A 21,361-nucleotide genomic window follows, 5' to 3' on the forward strand; every position below is an offset into this window, starting at 1 on the left:
ATTTAGGGTCTGGAATCACAGTTTGGAACTTTGAGAATTGTTAGGGCCTGCAGTCCCCCACATTGAGTATGAGGCTTCAGTTTTAGAGTTTGGGTTTCAGAGTGGAACTCATGGGTGAGATCTCAGTTTAGGGTTGGGGGTCACAATTTGAGGGTCTGAAGTGACAGTTTGGGGATCTAGAGGTCTTTGTTTTAGGATCTGAGGTCAATTTGGGGGACTGAGGTTTGCTTTGGGGAGATTGGATTTTTTACTTTAGGGTTTGGGTTCTCAATATTAAAGTTTGTGGTCTGTGTTTTTTTCTTTTTTTAATTAATTAATTTATTTTTATTTTTGGCTGCGTTGGGTCTTCGTTGCTGCACGTGGGCTTTCTCTAGTTGCGGCGAGCGGGGGCTACTCTTCGTCGCGGTGCGCGGGCTTCTCATTGTACTGGCTTCTCTTGTTGCGGAGCTTGGTCTCTAGGCGTGCGGGCTTCAGTAGTCGTGGCACACGGGCTTAGTTGCTCCAGGGCATGTGGGATCTTCCCAGACCAGGGCTTGAACCCGTGTCCCCTGCACTGGCAGGCGGATTCTTAACCACTGAGCCACCAGGGAAGCCCTGGTCTGTGTTCTTAATACTAGGATTGGGTTCATATTTGGAGATCAGAAATTAACAGTTTGGGGGTCTAGAGCATCTCAGTATTAGAGTTCAGGGCGTTTAGGTTTGGGATGGCCTCATTTTTATGTTCTAGGTCCTCACTTTGGGAGTTTAAAGACATAGTTTTAGTATCTTAATATCACAGTTTAGAGATCTCAAGCCACAGTTTTCAGATGTGGTTCCCATTGCAGGGTCTGACATTTCACTGTTAAGACTGAAGTTCTGAAGTCAAAGTTTGGGAATCTGCTCCTTTTAGTTTTAGGTCTGGATCATGATTTATGGGCCCCAATTTGCAATTTGAGATTCATGGACTTCAGTTTAGAGTTTGGGCATTTTAATTTGGTCTCTTGACCTGTGTTTATGGGGACTGGGGACTTATTTTGGGATCTCTGAGTGCTCAAAGGAGTATGGTGGGGGAAATGAGGCTGCCTGTCAAGCTGTGCATTCCTCCTGGAATCCCAGAGGTCACTAATAATTCTTTCTTTTCCCCTCTTTGCAGATGTGGGATTCCAGCAAGCACTTGTGTTTCCCTGAACAGCCCAGGACCAACTTCCTGGGTCCCAGGGACAGGTAAGTGTTCCCCCGGCCCACCTCCCTTACAGCCCCAGCCACTCTGGTTGAATAATAGTAACAGTAGTGTTTACTGAGCATTTACTAGTTTGCCAGACTTTTTGCTAAGCCTTTTGTTTGTATAAAATCCTTTAATCCTTACAACAACTCCACGAGGAAGTAGGTGCGAATATTACCGCCATTTCAAGATGAGAGAACTCTGAGGTAGTTGGCAAAGATCATCTCTAAGCCCTTGCAGGTTTTGACATCCTGATATTCTTAAATGCCCTTCCTTCCTTTCTTTAATTCACATATTCATTTTGCCATCAAGCACCTACCAAGTGTCAGGAATCGTACAGAGGGGATTTTCCTAGCAGATTGAGGGTTGGATCAGATTTCTCCCTTCCTCCAAAGTCTGGATAAAGAAGAGAGCCAGAGTTCATCTTATTCCCCACTGTCTTCCCCAGTGACTTCCCGCCCACCTATGTCTTCATTTATTAACTCCAAAAATAAGTGTCTGCTTTGTTCAGGTTCTCTACTTAGGTACTGTGCTCAGAAGGGGCAAATGAAGAAAATGAAGAATGCCTCTCTCGCTTGCCTTTTCCTCCTGGAATTCCAGAGGTCACCAACAATGCATTCTCTTTCCCCCCTTTCTAGATGTGGGGTCTTTGTATTAATAAAGACTCTTAGTTGCAATTAACAGAAACCTAGCTAAAACTGGCTTATGCGTAAAAGGGGATTTATTGGTTCCTTTAAACAAAAAGTTCCGGGGCATCAGGCTTGGCTGGTTCTAGTTGAGGAGTTAAATGATACGGCCAGGAATCTGCCTCTCTTTGCTCTGCTCTTGTCTGTGTTGGCTCTCCATTTGGGAGGGCAAGATGGCTCCCAGCCACTCCAGGTCCATATCCTGCCAACTTGACAAGCCTAGCAGAGAGTCTCTTTCCAGGATCCGTTGACTCTGATTGGTCAAGCCTAGGTTACAACCGCAGTCCTGAATCAATCACTTGACTTCTTGGCTAGACCTTGCTTCAGTGCTCCCTAGTGGAAGGGGAGGTTGGGGTCAGCTTCTCTGAACCATATGGACTGAGAGTGGGGAGGGATCATTCACCAAAGGAAACTATTACCAGAAAAGGGAGGAATTGGATGTCGGTCAACCAAAAACAACAGTTTTATCAACAGTAGTCACCCAGTACAATACCCCCACCCCATTCTCCAGCATCCCTTATCCCTAAATCGTTCCAACAAATGACTGTCTACCTTCTGTCTTGAACTAACATTTCGTGAGCGCTCCCTATGTGTTAAACACCTTCTGGACAAGATCACACTTTCCAGCCACCTCCATTTTGTAAATGAATTATAAACAGGCTCAGAGAGATGAAAGCACTTGCCCAAAGTCACACAGCAAGTGGCAGAGCTGGGATTTCAACCAGATCTGTTTGCTTCAAAAGCTGAACCTTGTAACTAATTATTATGCTGCTTCTTGGGACTGCCCCCTGCTTTGTCCCACTTTGGGACAGCTCTTACTCTTAAGTTCCTGCACATGTTAAAGCAAATTAGGGTTTGGGCCTTGGTTTTCCCATAGCTAATGTGACACATTTGGACTGGCTCTTGATTAAGGCTTCTTCCAGCTCCTGCATTAAAAACACATTAAGGGACTTCCCTGGTGGCACAGTGGTTAAGACTCTGTGTTCCCAATGCAGTGGACCTGGGTTCAATCCCTGGTCAGGGAACTAGATCCCACAGGCCGCAACTAAGAGTTTGCATGCCACAACTAAGGAGCTGGCAAGCCGCAACTAAGGAGACCACGTGCCACAAAAGACCCAGAGCAACCAAATAAATAAATAAAATATTTTTAAAAACATTAAAAATTATAGTTTATGACAGCACTGGTATAAATATGAATATAATCCAAGTTGAATTATATTCATTTATTTCTCTTCTGGTTTTAAAAGAAATTAAAACATTCTCATAAGCCCCTAAAAGTAGCACCAGCCCTAGGCACTGTGCTTACACTACCTGATGGATAAGTCAGTCTGGGATATAGCAATAAATAAAAGAGACAGGGCTTCCCTGGTGGCTCAGTGGTTGGGAGTCCGTCTGCCGATGCGGGGGACGCGGGTTTTTGCCCCGGTCCGGGAGGATGCCACGTGCCGTGGAGCGGCTGGGCCCGTGATCCATGGCCGCTGGGCCTGAGCATCCGGAGCCTGTGCTCCGCGGCAGGAGAGGCCACGGCGGTGGGAGGCCTGCGTACTGCAAAAAAAAAAAAAAAAAAAAGAGAGAGAAAAAAATCCCTCTCCTTATGTTTATATTTATAAGAAAGAAAGAGAGAGAGAGAAGGAGAGGAAGGAAGGAAGGGAGGGAGAGAGGAAGGAAGGAAGGAGGAAAGAAGGAAGGGAAGGAAGAAAGAAAGAAAGATTTCAGATGCTGATAAAGGATATGGGGATGTGACCAAGAATGTGCTTATTTAGATCAGGTAGTCAGGAAAGGCCTCTAGGGAGATTACATTTAAGCTAAGCGCGGAATGGCAAGAAATCAGCCGTGTAAAAATCGGGGCAAAAGAACATTCCAGGTGGAGGCAACGGTAAAGGCCCTAAGGCAGAAATAAACTTGGCAGTTGAAAGAAGCAGAAAAAGACCCATGTGGCCGGAGCTGGCCTGTTCCCCACAGAATCAGAGGGGGCAGAGCTGGGATTAGTGGGTGAAAATTAAACAGACTCTGGGGAAAGAACTTGGCTGAAACCAAAACCATCCAGCCAGGAAAGGAGCAGCCTTGAGAGCGAGTGCCCAGTTCCCTGAGGCCCCTGTAAGCAGAGCCCCAGGTCACACCTCTTCAGGACCGCTGCCCAAGAGCGGCCAAGATTTTGCATTTCCTAGTCACCCTTTTTCTCCCTCCAATTTTTTTTTTTTTTCCTGGAACTCCTGTGTTTGTGCAGAAGGCTCTCTCAGTGCTTTGCAAAACCCAGAGGAAACACCCAGGGACTAGTTGATATGAAACCCTTTTTCTCAGACATGATCAAATAGCACCTTGAACTTAAATAGACCTGGATACTTTTTCTTCCTGGCTTTCTGTGCTGTTTCTCTTTGGAGTTTCTAGGGAGTCCTCTAGAACAGCAGGAAAGTTGCATGCAGAAAATAAATATCAGGGCCAGGCAAGCCTACCCAGTGTTTCTCCACGGATAGAAACCCAGCACCCATCCTTGCCCCTCGAAATTATGGTTTCTATCAGGAAAGAACTAGAGACCAATTGGTGGTTTTGTTTTTCTTTCATTCCTTCATTCAGCTGACTAATACGTATAGTCTCCTGTACTCGTGGTGGTTCTGGGAGGGTGCACTAGAAATGCCATCCCCTGCAGAAAACACGTTAATGCTTCCCGTTGGGCTTCAGATAAAGGCAAAACTTCATACTGTGAGCCTGTAAGACCCATAAGACCCTGCGTCATCTGGCCCCTACCTCGTCCTCCAGCCTCATCTCACCCCACAGGACTCCTTGCTTTCTGTGCTCCAGACACTTCAGCTTTATTTCCTCTGACTTCTCCATGCTCCCTCTATCTGAAACATTCCTTCTCCCCCTCCACTGATGCAGCTCCACTCATCCTTCAGAGCAGCTTCTGGCCAGGTTTCCTTCCTCTGGAAAAACCTCATAGGTTAGATCAAAACCACCTATCACAAGTTTCCATAACACCGAGCAGCACCTCTCCTTTGTCCCCAGGAGGGACATGTGATTCATGCAGTCACAGAGCCCTGAGCTTAGAAGAGCCCAATGCTTGGTTTAATGCTCTGCTCTCACCATCCTGAAATTCTTCACTTTTTTTTTTTGGCCAGGCCGTGCGGCTTGCGGGATTTTAGTTCCTGGACCAGGGATTGAAGCCGGGTCCTCAGCAGTGAAAGTGCGGCGTCCTAACCACTGGACCACCAGGGAATTCCCAGAATTCTTAATTTCTGAACAAGGGGACCCACAGTTTCATTTGCAATGCCCCCCACCCCCAGCAAATTATACAGCTGGTTCTGGTCCTAGTTGCCATTTTATGTTTATTTGTGTGACAATTTGATGAATGACTTTATCCCCGACTGCATTGTAGGCTCTAGAAGGGGCTGTAGTGGTTTTATAGTCTTTTGTCCCTGTCACCGATCACACTTCCTGGCACATAGTAGGGGCTTACTAAGTAATTGCTGAATGAATGAGCGAGAACGATTCTTTCAGGACTTCAGAGTTGGGTTAGGGAGATAAGTGTCTCCCACACTGCTCCCCCATGTCCTCAAGGGCAGGACAGTGATTCCTCTCCCTTTCCACAGTGTCCAGCACAGGGCCTGGCAAAGAGGGGCGTGTCAGTTCTTGGGTCTGAGTAGGAACCAAAGATACATCTGTAATCAAGGAAGTGTTTTGGGCTGGGCAGTGCTGCAGGTGACACAAAGTGTTGTGGACATTCAGAGTCGGGGAGAAAAACAGGGGAGGTCGGGGGAGGCTTCCTCGGGTGGCAATTGAATCAGGCCCTGAAGGAAGGTGAGATAAGGATTGGTGGAGACGAGGTGTTTGGGCCTTCCCAAAGAAGTAGCAGGAGTAGTGGCAGCGGTAATTTGGGAGAGAGACTCCAACGTCTTTGTGTCTCCATCCATCAGGAGAGAGGGGTACAGGTGTGCGTACATGGATATATTATGAATTATGGATTCCTGGAAGTTCTGCATCTGCTCAGGAGTCAACTTCTTTCATGCCCTTATTTATTCAATCATTTAGCAAATAGGCGATGACTTCCCGCAGTGTGCCAGACCCTGTTCTAGGTGCTGGAGATACAGCGGTGCCCCCTACTCAGCTCTCACCCAACTGCAGGGACCAGAGAAATGCATGAGCACAGGGGCAGGGGGACCTGAGCAGAGATACCTCACCTGTCCTGTGGAGTTGGGGTCCATTGATGGGAGAGAACGAAAGGAAGTAAGAGATGAGACCAGAAGGGTCAGGCGGGCCAGGCCATGGGGGGCATTATAAGCCATGTTAAGTAAGGGTTTAAACTTGATCCTTCATAATGGGATGGCATTGAGAGGTTTGAAGTGCTTATTAAGTAACTAATGTATTCAGTCCTATTGGTAGCCCTCTGCCTCTGAAAGAATATCCTCATTCCTTTTGCACAGATGAGAAAACCATAGGCAGGTTTGTGTTTCAGAAAGATCACCGTGACTCTTGTAGAGAGTGTGGCTTGGAGGAAGCCAGATGGAAGGCTGGGAGAACTATGTCAGCACATGGACTAGGGCAGGAGCGAGGGGACGGAGAGAAGGGATTGGAGGAGGAATGGGCAAGATTTGGTGACTGATTGGACCAGGGTATGGGGGAGAGTGAGCAGTGCAGACAATGCCCAGGCTTCTGTCTTGGGTGCCTGGGGCAGGGAGCTTCTCTGAGCTGGGGAACCCTGAGACAAGCGGTCTGGGGGGTCAGATGCCAAATTCCATTTCGGATGTCCTAACCCAAACCAGCTCTTGCCCCAAAACAGGAGGGCGAGTAAAAACCACACCAACAAACTGCAAGAGCTGGCGTTGCTGCTACCTGTGGCCCTGAGGACCAGTACCAAGAAGCTCACCAAGGTAAGGGGGCTGAAGGAGATGAGGTGGATTTGGGAGGCAGATCTGAACATATCAGCAATCGGGTTGACCTCCCTTGTCCTAGGAAACCTAGACAGACCCACCCAGTGACAGCACTGACATGGCAATGGTCCTGACTGGGAATTTCTGGGAGTCTGTGATCCCATGACTAGAAGCCTGGGGGATTCTTTCCTGCAAAGGAGGCAGGGGGAATTGGGAGGGGAAAAATAGGCAAGGTGCTGGGTCAAGGTCATCCCTCTGGGGGTCACACAGCCTGCATTTGAGCCCTCCAGCCCCACACCTGCAGAACTCTGGGCAGCTCGCTCAGGTTATCAGCCTCTCAAGCCTCAGCTTTCCCAGCTATAAAACAAGAAAAAAATAACTCCTCCTACTCAGCGATATTGTGAGACCAAAGTGAAATGATAGCCATGACAGGGCCTGAACAAATGTCGGTTCCCTTTCCGGGTGCCTTCTTTTGTGACTTTGTGGGGATCGTCTCCATGAGGTAGGGATAAAGCTTCTCGGTGCCTCCCCAGTGGCCACTCAATAAATGTTTATAGTGCTGAGCTAACACTTGCTCCCAGGATGAACAACTTAATATGAGACTCAGAGATCTGGAAGGTTTGGTGTGATGTTTTCTTGCTATAGTTTCTCTCATTCAGTCCCTCATTCATTCATTCATCAGCCATTTATGGAAAGATTGTCAGATGTCAGAAGCTGTTCAACCGGCAACAAGGGGAAGCAAAGAAATTTGAAACCCAGCCCTCCTCCTCTGAGAACTTAGAATCTGGTCAAGAAGATAAAGATTTAGGGACTTCCCAGGTGGTCCAGTGGTTAGGACTTGGTGCTTCCACTGCTGGGGTCCGGGTTCGATCCCTGGTTCAGGGAACTGGGACCCTGCAAGCTGTGTGGCATGGCCAGAAAGAAAAAAAAGAGGAAGATTTGAACGCACAATAACTGATCTGACCTAGAATGTTATACTTGCCTTCAGAGAGGTTCAGGGCAGCGGGTGTTTGGGAGAGATTTGCCCGACCCTAACCCTATCCTTCTCCCTGCCAGCCACAGCCCATCCATCACCAGATCATGCTGCTTGTCTCTCCTAAATCCCTCTTAATTGTAGGTGCTTGTATCAGTTTCCTGTGGCTGCTCTAATAGATTACCACAAACTTAGTGGCTTAAAACAACACAACTTTGTTCTCTCAGAGTGCTGGAGGTCAGAAATCCAAAATCAGTCCCACTGGACTAAAGTCACGGTGTCAGCAGGAGGGTCCAGGGGAGCATCCATTTCCTCTCCCTTTGCCAACTTCTAGAGGCCGCCTATGGTCCTTGGCTCACAGCCCCTTCCAAGCCAGCAGCGTAGCATCTTCTAGTCTCTCCTCTACCTCTGCTTTTGTTGTCATTTCGCCTTCTCTGCCTTTGACCCTCCAACCTCCTGCTCATAAGGACGCTTGTGATTACACTGGGCCCACTCAGACAATCCAGAATAATCTCCCCATCTCAAGATCCTTAACTTCATCACATCTGCAAAGTCCCCTTTGTCATACATGGCAACATATTCACAGGTCCCGGGGACTAGGACGTGGACGCCTTTGGGGGAGGCATTATGCAGAGCACCACAGTGCTCAAAAAATATCTGAGGGATTTTGCCCTCTGTCCTCCAACATTTGAGTATCTGGTGTGCGTAGGCACTATAAGTTCTTGTCGGGCAAGGCAGAGATGACTGGGACACAGCCCCTGCCCTGGAGGAATGACAGTTGAGTCAGGGCACAGGCAGCATTTCATCACTGACTAGATGACCACATCTCTTCGTGGAATCCTCCCCAGGCCTCAGCCCACTTTCTTTACCATTGATTCTCTGCTGTCTTAATAATCCCACTTCTTCCCCATCTTCATCCTCCCTTAAATTCATTCCTGGGCCCCCTGCTCCATGTACAACCAGTGTCCCACTCAGTCCCCAGCCTCCCACCAGACCAGGCTGCCTGACATGCATCATCACACCTCGTCCAAGGGCTGTGTGACGTGCTCAGTCCACTGCTGAATAAACTGTGGGAGCTATTATGCGTTGTTTTGCCCGTGTTTGAGGTTTAGGCTTCAGCTTAGGTCCGTGGTATCCTTCCTCACCATCCTGGCTGATTAAGTGCCCCTGCCCCATGTGGTCCGTGGCTTCCCATCCCTCTGACCATCACAGCCCTCTGCTCATTACTGTGATTGTTTCCATTTCTCTGATTCCCTTTATCTTATTTTATTTTTTCTAATTTTATTTTTGGCTGCATTGGGTCTTTGTTGCTGCGCGTGGGCTTTCTCTAGTTGCAGCGAACGGGGGCTACTCTTCGTTGCGGTGCACGGACTTCTCATTGCAGTGGCTTCTCTTGTTGCGGAGCATGGGCTTTAGGCACGTGAGCTTCAGTAGTTGTGGCGTGCGGGCTCAGTAGTTGTGGCTCGCGGGCTTAGTTGCTCCGCGGCATGTGGGGTCTTCCTGGGCCAGGGCTCGAACCCGTGTCCCCTCCATTGACAGGTGGATTCTTAACCACTGCGCCACCAGGGAAGTCCCTCTCTGATTCCCTTTAGATGAAGGGTTCTGCAAAGGTAAAAACCATAATGGATGAATCTCTATCCCCAGCACCCCAGGGCCTAACACAGAGCAGATAACAATAACAGTTGCTCCCCATTGACTGAGAGTTCTAGGTGTCAGACAGTGGATGCCAAGCTTCTTATATACATTTTGTCTCTCTTTTTTTTTTTTTTGAGATGGCTACTTTATTTATTTATTGGCCATGGCATGAGGCATGCAGGATCTCAGTTCCCCAACCAGAGATGGAACCCGCGCCCCCTGCAGTGGAAGCGCTGGAGTCTTAACCCCCAGACTGCCAGGGAAATCCCTACATTTTCTCATTTAATCCTCCCCCCAAGGCTTGTGAGATGAGTATGAGTATGCTCATTTTTTGGTTCGAGGAAACAGGAGCACAGAGGGGTCATATTGTCCAGAGAGGCACGGCTGGCTAATGGCAGAGTGAGTCAGATGTGTCTCATTCCAAAGGCCCACACCCTCCACCACTCTGTCACTCGATGCTCGATAGATGTTTGCTGAATGAATGAATGAATGAATTTCCCTCTGTTGAGACAGTTATAGTTTGCATCGATCTTACCTTCAGGAAGTTTCTGGGATTTGAACCTCTGGTGTAGCCCCTGAGCTAACCTTCCCAAAGTTTCAATTACCAAGCTTTCTTTCTGTCCTGAAATCTGAGTTGATGCCCAGTTGCCTTCTGCATAAAATCTTTGTGCTAGTAATAATAAGTGACACTTTATATTGCTTTACAGTTTACAGAGAATTAGCTTAGTGAATGCCCACCATGTGCCAAGCCTGGTGTTGGAGATACTAAGCTAAAAAGACAGGATTTGCTCTTGAAAAACTCATGGTCTATTTATACAAAGATAGAAAAGGTCTTTTTTTTTTTTAGTAAATTTATTTTATTTATTTATTCTTGGCTGCATTGGGTCTTCGTTGCTGTGCACAGGCTTTCTCTACTTGGAGAGAGCAGGGCTACTCTTTGTTGCGGTGAGCGGGCTTCTCATTGTGGTGGCTTCTCTCATTGTGGAGCACGGGCTCTAGGCACGTGGGCTTCAGTAGTTGCGGCACGCGGGCTCAGTAGTGTGGGTCACGGGCTCTGTAGTTGTGGGTCGCAGGCGCTAGAGCACAGGCTCAGTAGTTGTGACACATGGGCTTAGCTGCTCCGTGGCACGTGGGATCTTCCCGGACCAGGGCTCAAACCCGTGTCCCCTGCATTGGCAGGCGGATTCTCAACCACTGTGCCACCAGGGAAGCCCCCAAAGGTTTCTATTTAATCCCTTGAGAAGCCGATGAAGGTGTTCGTTCTCATCCAGATATCAACTAAGCATTTATTGGACAACTAACTGATTTATCAGGCTCTGTGCTGGGCGATTTCACACACACCAATTTATTTCGTCCTAATGATAATCCTCTGAGGCTGAATGAATATCCTCGTTACCATTGCACAGATGAGAAAACCGAGGCCCAGAGAAGTAAAATGACCCGCTCCCAGTGCACAGCCAGTAAGTGGCAGGTTGGAGCCAGGCCCCAAACCAATAATCTCTTGGCTGTGTCACGTTATTCCTTAGTTAGATTATAGCTTCCTTCCCTGGATCAGGTTAAATAAGTTCAGTGACTGTATTATATTTTATGGAACGATTTCACATAAGTCACCTCATGAGACCATCCTTTTTTAAAATTAATTTTTATTGGAGTATAGTTGATTTACAATGTTGCGTTAGTTTCTGCTGTACAGCAAAGTGAATCAGTTATACATATACATATATCCACTCTTTTTTAGATTCTTTTCCCATAAAGGCCATTACAGAGTATTGAGTAGAGTCCCCTGTGCTATACAGTTGGTCCTTATTAGTTATCTACTTTATATATAGTAGTGTGTATATGTCAGTCCCAGTCTCCCAATGTATCCCCCACCCCCCCAGACCATGTTTCCTGATTTGGGGTTGGAAGATTCCTGCTAACGGTTTTGTTGTTATTCTGGGGATCCAGTTCAATCCAAAAAATATTTATGAGTGTTCTTCCTTCACCAGGCTAACTCCTTTCAGTCTTCAGTTTAAATGCTGCCACTTCAGAGAGGCCTTTCTGGACACCCAAGTCTAATTTCAGAGTCACCTGTTATGCTCTTTTATTCATAATGCTTATCACACACTTGATAATTTTTTATGAATTATGAGTTTATTAAGGTCCGCTGCCCTCCCTGGATTGTAAGTTCCATGAAGGCAAACAAAAGTGTGTCTAGTTCACCCTTCCACATGGCTCTTAGTGGGTAGTATCTTTTTTAGCTTAGTGTCTCCAATACCGGCCCAGCCAGTATTTGGTGGCTGGTTGGGGGATGCCCGCTGATGCTGTGGGGAAGAGGCATTCCTTCAGTGATAACTGACTAAGTCACCTCTCGATTCTGTGTGCTTGGGATCCAGAAATCAATTATCTACAGTCTCTACCCTCAGCTAGTTCAAGGTCAATGGGAGAGAATGATACATAAACAGATAATTATAAAACACTGTGGCAAGCGCCTTGGTGGAAACAGGCCCAGGGTTTTACAAGAATGCAGAGGAGGGACATCTGACCCAGCCTGGGTGAGGGGTCAGGAGGGCAGGAAAGCTTCCAGAAGGGGAGAACACTGTGCTGAGGCTCAAAGGAGGAGAAGCCAGGGAGGGAGTCTGGGGAGAAGAGGAGGGCTTTGCGTGTGCCGAGGGCCAGTGGTGGGAAGCTGAGCAGTATGTGTCCCCAAAACTGGACCAGGAGGCAAGCAGGCCTGGGTTCAGATCCCAGCTCTGCCACTTCCTCTCTGTAACCCAGCAAGTCCCTTTAACGCTCTGGGCCTCCGTTTCCTTAGCTGTAACCGCCGGCTTACTGGGCCACAGTGAGGACTAAAGAGCAGAATAGGAACCTCTCTGCCAATGGGGGGATTGTTGGGGCAGGGTCCCCGGTCCCCAGCAGCCTCACATCATCTCAGGCCCCCGCTCAACCCTGTCTTTCTTTTGGGGGCAGAAGGAGATTCTGCTGCACGTCCTGTACTACATTCACTACCTCCAGAGAAAAATCGATGCGGCCAAGGCCTTGCTCGAATTCCACACCACCGATGGGAACGGAGGACTGGGGGGTAAGTAAGTTCAGCCGACGTTTCCCAGCGCCTGCTACGTGCCAAGCATTGTCCTGGCTGTCAGGGACGCTGAGTGACTTAGACTGGTCCAGTCCTTCCTGGATCTCACAGCCTGTCTCACGGGACAAGTCAGAGGGATGTCCAAAGTGCTGTGACCCCAGAGGAGGGTGTTGGGAAGACTGTGGTGGGAGGGGCCTCGGAGCTGGGCCTTCGAGGACAGGGAAGGGGGAACCATGCCAGGCAGAAGAAACAAGGTGAACAAGAGTCTGAAGGCACGAGAAGACACCTGTGGGACGTCCGGGGACAGGCAAGCAGTTGGGTATGACTGGAGGGGTCGTGTAGCACCCAGATGATGTGCGCAGACTCCTGAGCCAGGTCCCAACTCAGGCACAGTCCTATCAGCTTCTGATAGGGACGTGGGATTCCAGAAACCTGTGGGTGACCTACACTGCTCTGTGCCTCAGTTTCCTCATCTGCAAAATGGACCCATACCCCCTTTCTGTGTTTGTTGTGAGGATTGAATGAGTTAATACATGTAAAGAGTGCTGTAACACGGCGCCTGGAACAAGCCAGTCATCCCATGCCATGTGTGCCGGCTGCTGTGGTTACTGGTGGGAGGAATACACGGGCAAGAGGGGTAGAAGATGAGGCAGGGACGAGATTCTGAAGGGCCTCAAGCGCCTGGCGGAGGAGGGAGATGAAGAAGATGAGAATGACTGAAGGCCTTTAAACCAGAGGAAAGCCATGATCAGAGTTTCTTTGAGGAAGAGGTGCCTGACATCTAGCGTGGGGACTTGCTATTAAGTAAGAAGCTGGAGTGGGGGAGATGAGTGAAGATACTTTTAGGGGTGATCTGGATGGGAGATGATGAGGCCAATGTAGCACCGTAGCTGAGGGTGTAGACAGAAGTAGGTAAATTTGGGAGTATTTTTTTTTGGCCATGCCGCACAGCACGCGGGATCTTAGTTCCCCAACCAGGGGTCGAACCCATACCTCCAGCCTTGGGAGTGCAGAGTCTTAACCACTGGACCGCCAGGGAAGTCCTTGGGAGACGTTAATGAGGAAGAGTTGAGAGGCCCCGGGCCACCCAGGGTGGGTGCTGGAGCCCCTACCATCTTGAGGAGGCTGGAGGAAGAACTGATTTGGGAGGCAGAAGACGGGGAAGCATCTGGGAAGTGCTGGGTCTGTCTTTCCTCTCATCCGAGGCCCGGAATGGCCCTGAGGACAACTGAGTTCTCGCCTGTACTTCTGCCACCTGGCTACACAACCTCAGCCAGGTCCCATCTCCTCCCGGGACCTCAGTTTCCCCATTTGTAAAGCCAGTCTGGGGACCGTGGCAGCCTCCCTGCTCCCTGTCCATCATGAAGTGCTGTCCAGAGGCAGCATTCACGATGGATAAGGGTGAGGGCATCTGACCTGCCTCATTCTCCGTCCTGCGCAGGGCTGGGTTGGAAGCCGGCCGCAGGCCCAGCAAAGTGGAGACACTCCACCCCATCCAGCACCCCACACTCTCATGAGTCCCATCTTTGGGGAGGCTGCCAGAAGCCTCGGAAGAAGAAGCCGGCCCAAGCATCAGGTACAAGCCGTCAGTGGGGACAGAAGAGGGTGCAGGGGTCAGATGGGAGCGGGGCTCCTTCTCCAGGACCGTCCCCACTCCCGGGAGGCCCAGTCGGCAAACCTGAGCCCTTGACAAGGCTCTGGATTCAGATGTGCCTGGGTTCAGCTGTGGTGCCTCCTCTTCCTAGCTCTGAGGCCTGGGGGTGGGTCACTCTTCTCCTGTGAGCCTCAGCTTCCTGGTCTGGAAATTGGAGGGCCTGCCACAGGGTGGTCCTCAGATTAGGAGCCAGGCGCATGCCGCTCAAGCAGTGCTTAAGTGATGGGGCACATGGCCAGTGCCCAGGAATGGAAGCTGCTGTCAGCATTTATCATCCCTCTGCCCAGTCATCCATCCCCAGGCCAGGGCAGCAGGGAGTGTGGGGTGACAGAAGGACCCCAGTGCGGGAGGCAAGTGTCCCAGGTCCCACCTCAGCCTTGCTACTAACACTACCTGTCCCTTCCCCTTTTCGAGCCTCCGTTTCCATGTCCTTAAAAAGGGAGTTGGACCTAATCAATGATTTCCAGCTCTGGCTGCACATCTGAATCACTGGGGTGCTTTTAAAAATGCCCATTACCTGTGCCTCACACCCAGAAAGTCGGGCTTCAGTGATCTGGGTGGAACCTGGGCATCAGTATTTTCAGAGCTCGCAAGGTGATTCTAACGTGTGGGCAGGGCAAGGGGGTGTCCGACTAGGTGGTCTTTAACTGAGGATCTGGGCCTCTCCGGGAAGGACTGAGTGACCAGGCCAGACAAAGCTTTGAAGCAGGTTATTGGGCCCAGAGCAAAGACCCCCACCTCAGCCACCCTCCGGTGACAGTCAGGCCCCCAGCCCTGTCTGACGCCATCTCTCTGCTCTCCCAGAACGCCAGACCCGGGCCCAGAACCCTCGTCGCTGTCTGGCCCTGGACCAGCCTGAGAAGCAGGTGACCCCATCCCCAGACCAGAGAGGAGGAAACATGGTGGCGACCATCACCCCTCCAAGATGCCTCGACTCCTGCAGTCACCCCAAGGCTGTGTCATCCCTGTCTCAAGGTGACAGAAAGGGAGGAAGATCCTGGCTGACACTGCTGCATATGGCTGAGAACAGCGTCCACTGTGACATCTCAAGTTGGTGTCTTTCCTCTCCACTAACTTAACCACTCGTTTATATACCACTTGTCGGGCACCCTCGATGTCCCAGGCACAGTCCTAGTCGCCAGGGATTCTACAATGGAATCCCTTCAGGCTCTGTTGGGGGTGTAAGCAGGGGACAGGGTCACAGAACTGGAGGCAAGAGCAGGGCCGCCTCGTGAGCCTTCCTTCACTTGAAGCAGCCAGACAGACGCTCTTGTGAATCCCCATCCCTTTGCCAGCTTGCAAAGGTGTGACACCCCCAGGAGATACGGGCGCGACTGGAAGGCGAGGCCTCAGGTCATCCTATTCCTCTGTCCCTTCAGCCTTTCCTCCCAGAGCATCTCCTCTGGGCCAGGCCACGTGAGCAGTGCCGGTGACAGTCCAGTGAAGAAATCCCACGCTCTCACTTCCTGGGGTCGCCCAGGAGGCTGTGGGAGCCCCAAGGAGGCGCCTGACCCACCTGGGGAAGGAGGGTGTCCCAGATCTTGAGCTAATCTTGTGACCTTGGGCCAGTTACTTGATATCTCAATGCCTCAGTTTACTTAACTGTAAATGGGTATTATAAAAACCGTACCCTTTGGTAAAGGGCTACCGAGTAGTATGTAAAACTTAAGATTAAAACCGTGCTGCCTTGGTAAGCACTATATACTTGTTTGCTCTCGTCGTCTTCATCATCATCATTCTGCTTAAGGACTTTATCTTCCTTACAGCTTCTGACAGGGACGTGGGATTCCAGAAACCTGCAGGTGATTCAGGGAGCCCCCAAGCCTCACACAGAGGCCCCAGAGCCTGAGGTTTTGGCTGGGATGGGGGGAGGGATAGGCTGTGGCGTACCCCAGCACCTCTCCGTCCCTGCCTCTGTGAGTCCCAGGATTTGGGCCAGACACAGGAGTGACCATCCTGACTTGCCCCACCCCCCCGTAGGCTGCTGTTGCAAAAACAGTGCCCAGGATGCGGGGCCTTACCCTGCCTTCGAGGCCCAGCAACGGGTTGAGAGGATCCATTTTCTCAACAGGACCCAGCCCCGTCCCAGGTAAGGGAAGCCCAGGGATGTGAGTGGAAGAGGCTGAGGCGTTTGGTGGGATTGGCTAAGGCTTGGTGAGAAATGGGGTCAATCACCACCCTTGACTGGTATCTGTGGAGTGAGCACCTCTGAGGGCCTAGCTTTGCGTCAGGCATCGTGAGCTCGAGGGAAAGCCTTGCTTCCTACGTGTTGACCAGGGCCGCATCCTCTCCCTGCCTCCCGTCCCGCCCTCTAGCCTGTCCCCAGTAGTCACCTGCATGGCTTTTCTAACACACAAGACCTTGATCATGTCAGTTTTTGGCTTTAAGCTATTCCCTCCTGTTGGGTAGAGCCCAGATACCTTAATTAGCATTTGAGACCCTCTCTGGTCCCAGCTCACCTTGCCAGCCCCCTTTCCTGCTCCTCAACTGCAAACCTTACCCTTAACACCACCAAATATTCGCCACTCCCTGCGGGAGCCAGGCCCATGTCCCCTCTGGGCTTCTCACCCTTTGTTCCCTCTTCCTGGAAGCTTGATCCCTTCGTCCACCTGGAAAACTAGCCATCCTTTAAGCTTAGCTCAGCTTGGTCCTCCCTCCTGCCCTGCCCACCGTCGGTGTCCTCCTCAAAGCCCCATCCAGCTCTGCCCCCGTTTAGTCAGCTCTGATTACAGCTGGCCTCTCCTTACAAGCGCTGAGGCTCCTTGAGGGCGGGCACCCCCCAGCGGCCGGCACGGAGAGATCCCTGTCTTAGTCCACAGTGGGTGACACTGAGACACCCAAAGGGGAAAGGGCTCGCCCCAGGGCCCACGGTGTTTCCAGCCCGGGGCTCCAGGTCTGCCTCTTCAATTCCTCCTCTTGCAGGCAGAAGCTGGTGTTGTGCGATTACAGCGAGGAGGTGGACAAGGAGTCCCCAGATGCTGACCCTTGGCTTCCTGCCTGGACCCCAAAGGGCAGCGCCCATGGTGACTGAAGCTCTGTCTGTCCTCCTTGTAGCCTGGAGTGGGGTCTTCTTGGTACCTTCCTTCTGAGGATGTCTGTGGAAGGGGGGAGAGTGGGAAAGGGATGGATGTCCACTAAGCACAGGGATGGCAACACACAGCCTGCCCACTGTCCCTGAGCCATCAGTTGCCATGGAAGACGTTGCTGATCAATCATTACTCTTTCTGTTGATCCCAGACACTGCCTCAGAATCTTTCTCAACACAGAGCTCCAGATAGCTAAAGTCAGTCTATTGGATCTGGCACGTGATGATATTGATTTTTTTCCTGGCCATTCCTAACAAGATGCCAGGCACCGTGCCTCTTAATTTCCTCTTCCAAGCACTCACCACAAGGAACTGACAGTCACCTTTCCCCAGTGTCTGGCACCATCTGCTCAAAGCCAGCTGCTGTGCTGGGGGAGATGGCAACCTCTGACACACCCTCGAGCCTGATATTTCCTTTTCAGGGAGCCCACTCGCCTTGGGGCCTCCCCAGATTGACAAGTGGAATGCGACAGGCCACCGGAGCGAGATCCTAGGGCTCAGCCCCTCCCTCTTCAGCTCCCCGGGGAAACTGCAGCCAGATCAGATCCTGGAGGATGGCACCAAGTACCTGACCCAAGGTGAGCACCCAGGGCTGGACCTGATGCTTGGTTCATTCAGAAAAAACACCTGCAGTGACACCCACCAAGTGTGCAGCCCTGTGCTGGCAGTGCTGGATAACCAGGGATGAATCCCACCCAGGATGAATCCCATCCCAGCCCTCAAGGAGCCCACAGCCTGGTGGGGAGCAGCCCCAGGCCAGCGTGGCGCGTGGAAGGCTCCAGGAGCCTGGAATAGGGACCCACTCACTCTGCCCAGGTTGGTGGTTCCCCACGGGAGCTGGCCTGTGAGCTGGATTTGGACTTGGGGCAGAAGATCCCAAAGCCAAAGACAGAGAAGGGCACTCCGGCTAGCAGGGGTGGCGGGACAGAGGCACGGTGCCCTGAGAGAGGTGTTTCTGTCCCAGCCACCCCTCTGGTCTCCCTCCCCGCCCCCGACAGCTCTCTTTGAAGAAGTATTCTTAGATCCTGCGTCTTCACCTTCTGCCTGCACGCTTGAGGGACTACAGAAGAAGGTAGGTGTCTGCCCATGCATCTGTCCACACACACGTCCATCCTTCTCTCCACCTGCTTGATCCACTCATCTGTCCCCTCGACCTTTCAGCTACTCCCCCACTCACCCGTCCATCCATCATGCTTCTCCTCATCCTTCCAGAGACTCATCCACCATCTGTGCCCTCACCTGCCCGCCCATCCTTTGAACACTCCCTGCTGGCCACCAGGCGCCCTGCTCTGTGCTGGGCCCTTAGAATGAACCAGACACAAAGGATAAAAGCTGAAAGCTGCCAGGTGCCCAGAAAAGACCCCACATAATTTTATGACTGCTCTATGAGTCAGGCTCTCTTGTGAACCCATTTGACAGATGAGGAAATTGAAAACAGCCGGTGACCCCCAGGATCCTCAGTTGGAAAGAGCCTCCTTCCCAGGCCCCCGGGCTGATTTCTGTAGCACCGTCTGCTCCAGCAGTTCAACGTCTGACTGCCAGGGGGGCAGCCCCAGCTCCGGTCCCCAGTGTGTGGCCCCCTCCAGTGTGTGGGAAGGTGGCCCCCTGCCTCAATGAATAGCCGAATCTGCTGTAGAAACAAAAATAGACACCTTTAGCGGAGCTCTTGGAAGTGCAGCCACTGCACCAAGTGCCTCTCGGCCTTGCAGAGGATGTGTAGTGACACCATCTGTGCATGAAACTGAGGCTCAGAGGAGTTAAGACTTGCCCGGGGCATCACGGCTACTTTGCAAGGTGGTAAACTGATGGGATTGAGAGAGAGTGCCCCAGAATAGGAGGCAGAAGACCCCCATCCACCTCCTCTCCAACCCCCTGTGGGAACTGGGGAAACTTAGCTTGAATTTCTGAGGAGGCATCTGGAGGCTGTTTTGAGCCTGAGCTGTTTGTGATGATGCTCGTGTGACCTCCTAGGAAAGCAGTGAGTGGGGGCCATGAAGGGACAGCACTGTCCCCCTCCGTCTCCTCCCATCTTTCTCCTTCACCCCCCAGGACACACCCCCTGAGGCCCCCGAAGACCTTCCCGACTCCCACAGCTGGTGCCAGTCCTTGGTCTCGCTGGACCACTGCTACCTGTCGCTGTGTGAGAACAGCAAGGTGCTGTGCAGCCCCAGCTCGGAGGACACGGACACAGACTCGGTGTGGAGTCAGCAGGAGGTGAGGGAGACAGAAAGCCATCCGCCTGGTCAGTCCGCGTCTCCTGCCCGCCCTCACCTCTCTGTCTCCCACCCAGGATGTTCAGGCCAACCTCGAGAGCCTGCAGTCCTCCAGCGATGAGGATGAGAACTATATGTGGACCCCCACCCAGCGGGCCTCAGCCCTGCCCGCAGCCGGGAGGAAGGGCAGGGTGGTCAGGGGCCTTGTGAAGCCCAAGGAGAGCAAGCAAACCCCCTGCCCCACCCAGATGAAGAAGAAGTGTGTCAACGGCTTCATCATGTTCTGCAGGATGAACCGGAAGCAGTACATCAGGTGGGAGGGCGTCCTCTTCAGCCCTGATTGGGGCCCTACCTCACTGTCCATCCACCCGCAGAGCATGCCACCCACTGCTGCCGACACATTCCTCAGCCACGCTCTCCCGGCCTCCTCCTGGCCCCGTGGCACTGGTCAGGGCCTGTGCACTGCAAGCAGTGAAACTCAGCTCAGACTTAGGAAAAATAGGAAACTAACTGGCTTGAATTAATCAATATAATGAACTAATTAATATAATTAATTAAATTTATATAACCTGAAAAAAGAGGAGCCACCTTCAGACGTGGTTGGTCCTTGGGCTCAAAGGACGCTGCCCGGGATCCTTGTCCCCCTCCACTCCGCGCTCTGGGTTGGCTTTGTGCTCCATCACGCTGGGCTGGGCTGGGGCAGGCTCTCCTGCAGGAGCTTCAGGCTCGCGTCCTGTCTCCCGCCCCAGCAACCCTGTGGGAGGAGAGCTCCTCGCTTCTAAGATTTCAAGCAAAAGTTCTTGGGGCCGACTTGATATGATCTATCAGGCGCCTAGCCCTGAACCGATCTTGCCAGTCTGCAGCCTCTGTGGAGAAGAGGTGGTGCTGGTATTGGAGCAGCGGATACAGGTCCCAAGACACGGGGTGGCCCCTTTCCAACCACCATTTAGTCCAGCCCCCTTCTTTGCCACCTCTGCTCCAGGGGGCGCGAAAGGAGGCATCTTTCAGGGCAACACGGAAAGATCCGAGTTCTCAGCTTTGGAAAGCTGTGGCTCTGAGAGGGCCAGGGACCCTTGTGTGGTCACACCATTGGCCTTCGCCCAAGCCAGGCGAGGCTACAGGCCTCTCCTCACCTCCTGCTCCCTCCTGCCCCAGAGCCTGCCCTGGGACCGCATCCACGACTGCCACCAAGGAGCTGGCCCACCTCTGGCGGACGATGACCCTGAAGGAGCGGAGGCCATATTGGTGAGAAGCCCCTGCCCAGAAGGTGTGGGCGGCAGAGGCGAGGCCCCTGCTTCTCATCCTGCTCTGATTTTCAGAGCCTTGAGCTCTGTGATGTTGGAAACAGGTTGGGAGTTTCCTCGGGCAGGAGATTTGGGTGTCACGAGCTCTTATGAAAGAGTTGGGGTGACAGAAGCAGAGCAGCACTCTACCCCTGCCTGTAACTTCGAAGGGCAAACAGCTTAATTCTGGATTTGGACCCCACTGCCCTAAATTTCCTTTGCCCTCTCTGCCACAGGGAGTTTCTCAGAGCACAAAGCTGGGTCTTAACTTCCCTGTCGCTTGGTCTTCTCCTTCTCTTCCCCTCTTGATGCCCCCTCCCTCCTGAAACCCTCTCCTCTCCACCTGCCCAGCTTGTAACTGGCCCCGGAAACACATGTGCACGTGTGCAGATGGTGACAGGTCCTCACGGGAGCCAGTGGCTCCCCCGCTGGGGCCAAATAAAGCCCTGGACGCCCCCTCAGCCCAGGCCCTGGTCACTGCTGGGGCCAGAGCACTGGGGGTGGGACAGAGATGGTCGGGAGGCAACCGAGGAACCCTGCCCATCCTGCCACCTCTCTCCCAGCACCAAAGCGCGCAGGTTCAGTCGCCGGCACAACCGGATTGTGAAGAAGGTCAGCTCCAGCAGCGAGGACGAGGACTGGGAGACCCCCAAGCCCTTCTACCAGCTGCTGGCTGAGAAGGCCCGCCGCCCCCATACCGCGCGT

The 21,361-nt window shown here is 51.9% G+C and overlaps 1 protein-coding gene across 1 annotated transcript; it reads left to right on the forward strand.

The window, feature by feature from the left end:
- Positions 1-1,132: 1,132 nt before the first annotated feature.
- BHMG1 (basic helix-loop-helix and HMG-box containing 1) lies at positions 1,133-21,333 on the forward strand. Its single transcript, XM_029238308.1, is given in 15 exon segments — positions 1,133-1,203; positions 6,662-6,752; positions 12,310-12,421; positions 13,863-13,997; positions 14,880-15,125; positions 15,842-15,877; positions 16,056-16,164; positions 16,998-17,098; positions 17,583-17,738; positions 18,159-18,232; positions 19,210-19,374; positions 19,451-19,686; positions 20,529-20,618; positions 21,008-21,047; positions 21,049-21,333. Coding segments are annotated over 15 exon segments (1,947 nt in total).
- Positions 21,334-21,361: the final 28 nt, after the last annotated feature.

This window comes from Monodon monoceros, unplaced genomic scaffold (assembly GCF_005190385.1).
Source record: "Monodon monoceros isolate NGI ecotype Baffin Bay Population unplaced genomic scaffold, NGI_Narwhal_1 Super_Scaffold_10, whole genome shotgun sequence".
NCBI lineage: Eukaryota > Metazoa > Chordata > Mammalia > Artiodactyla > Monodontidae > Monodon > Monodon monoceros.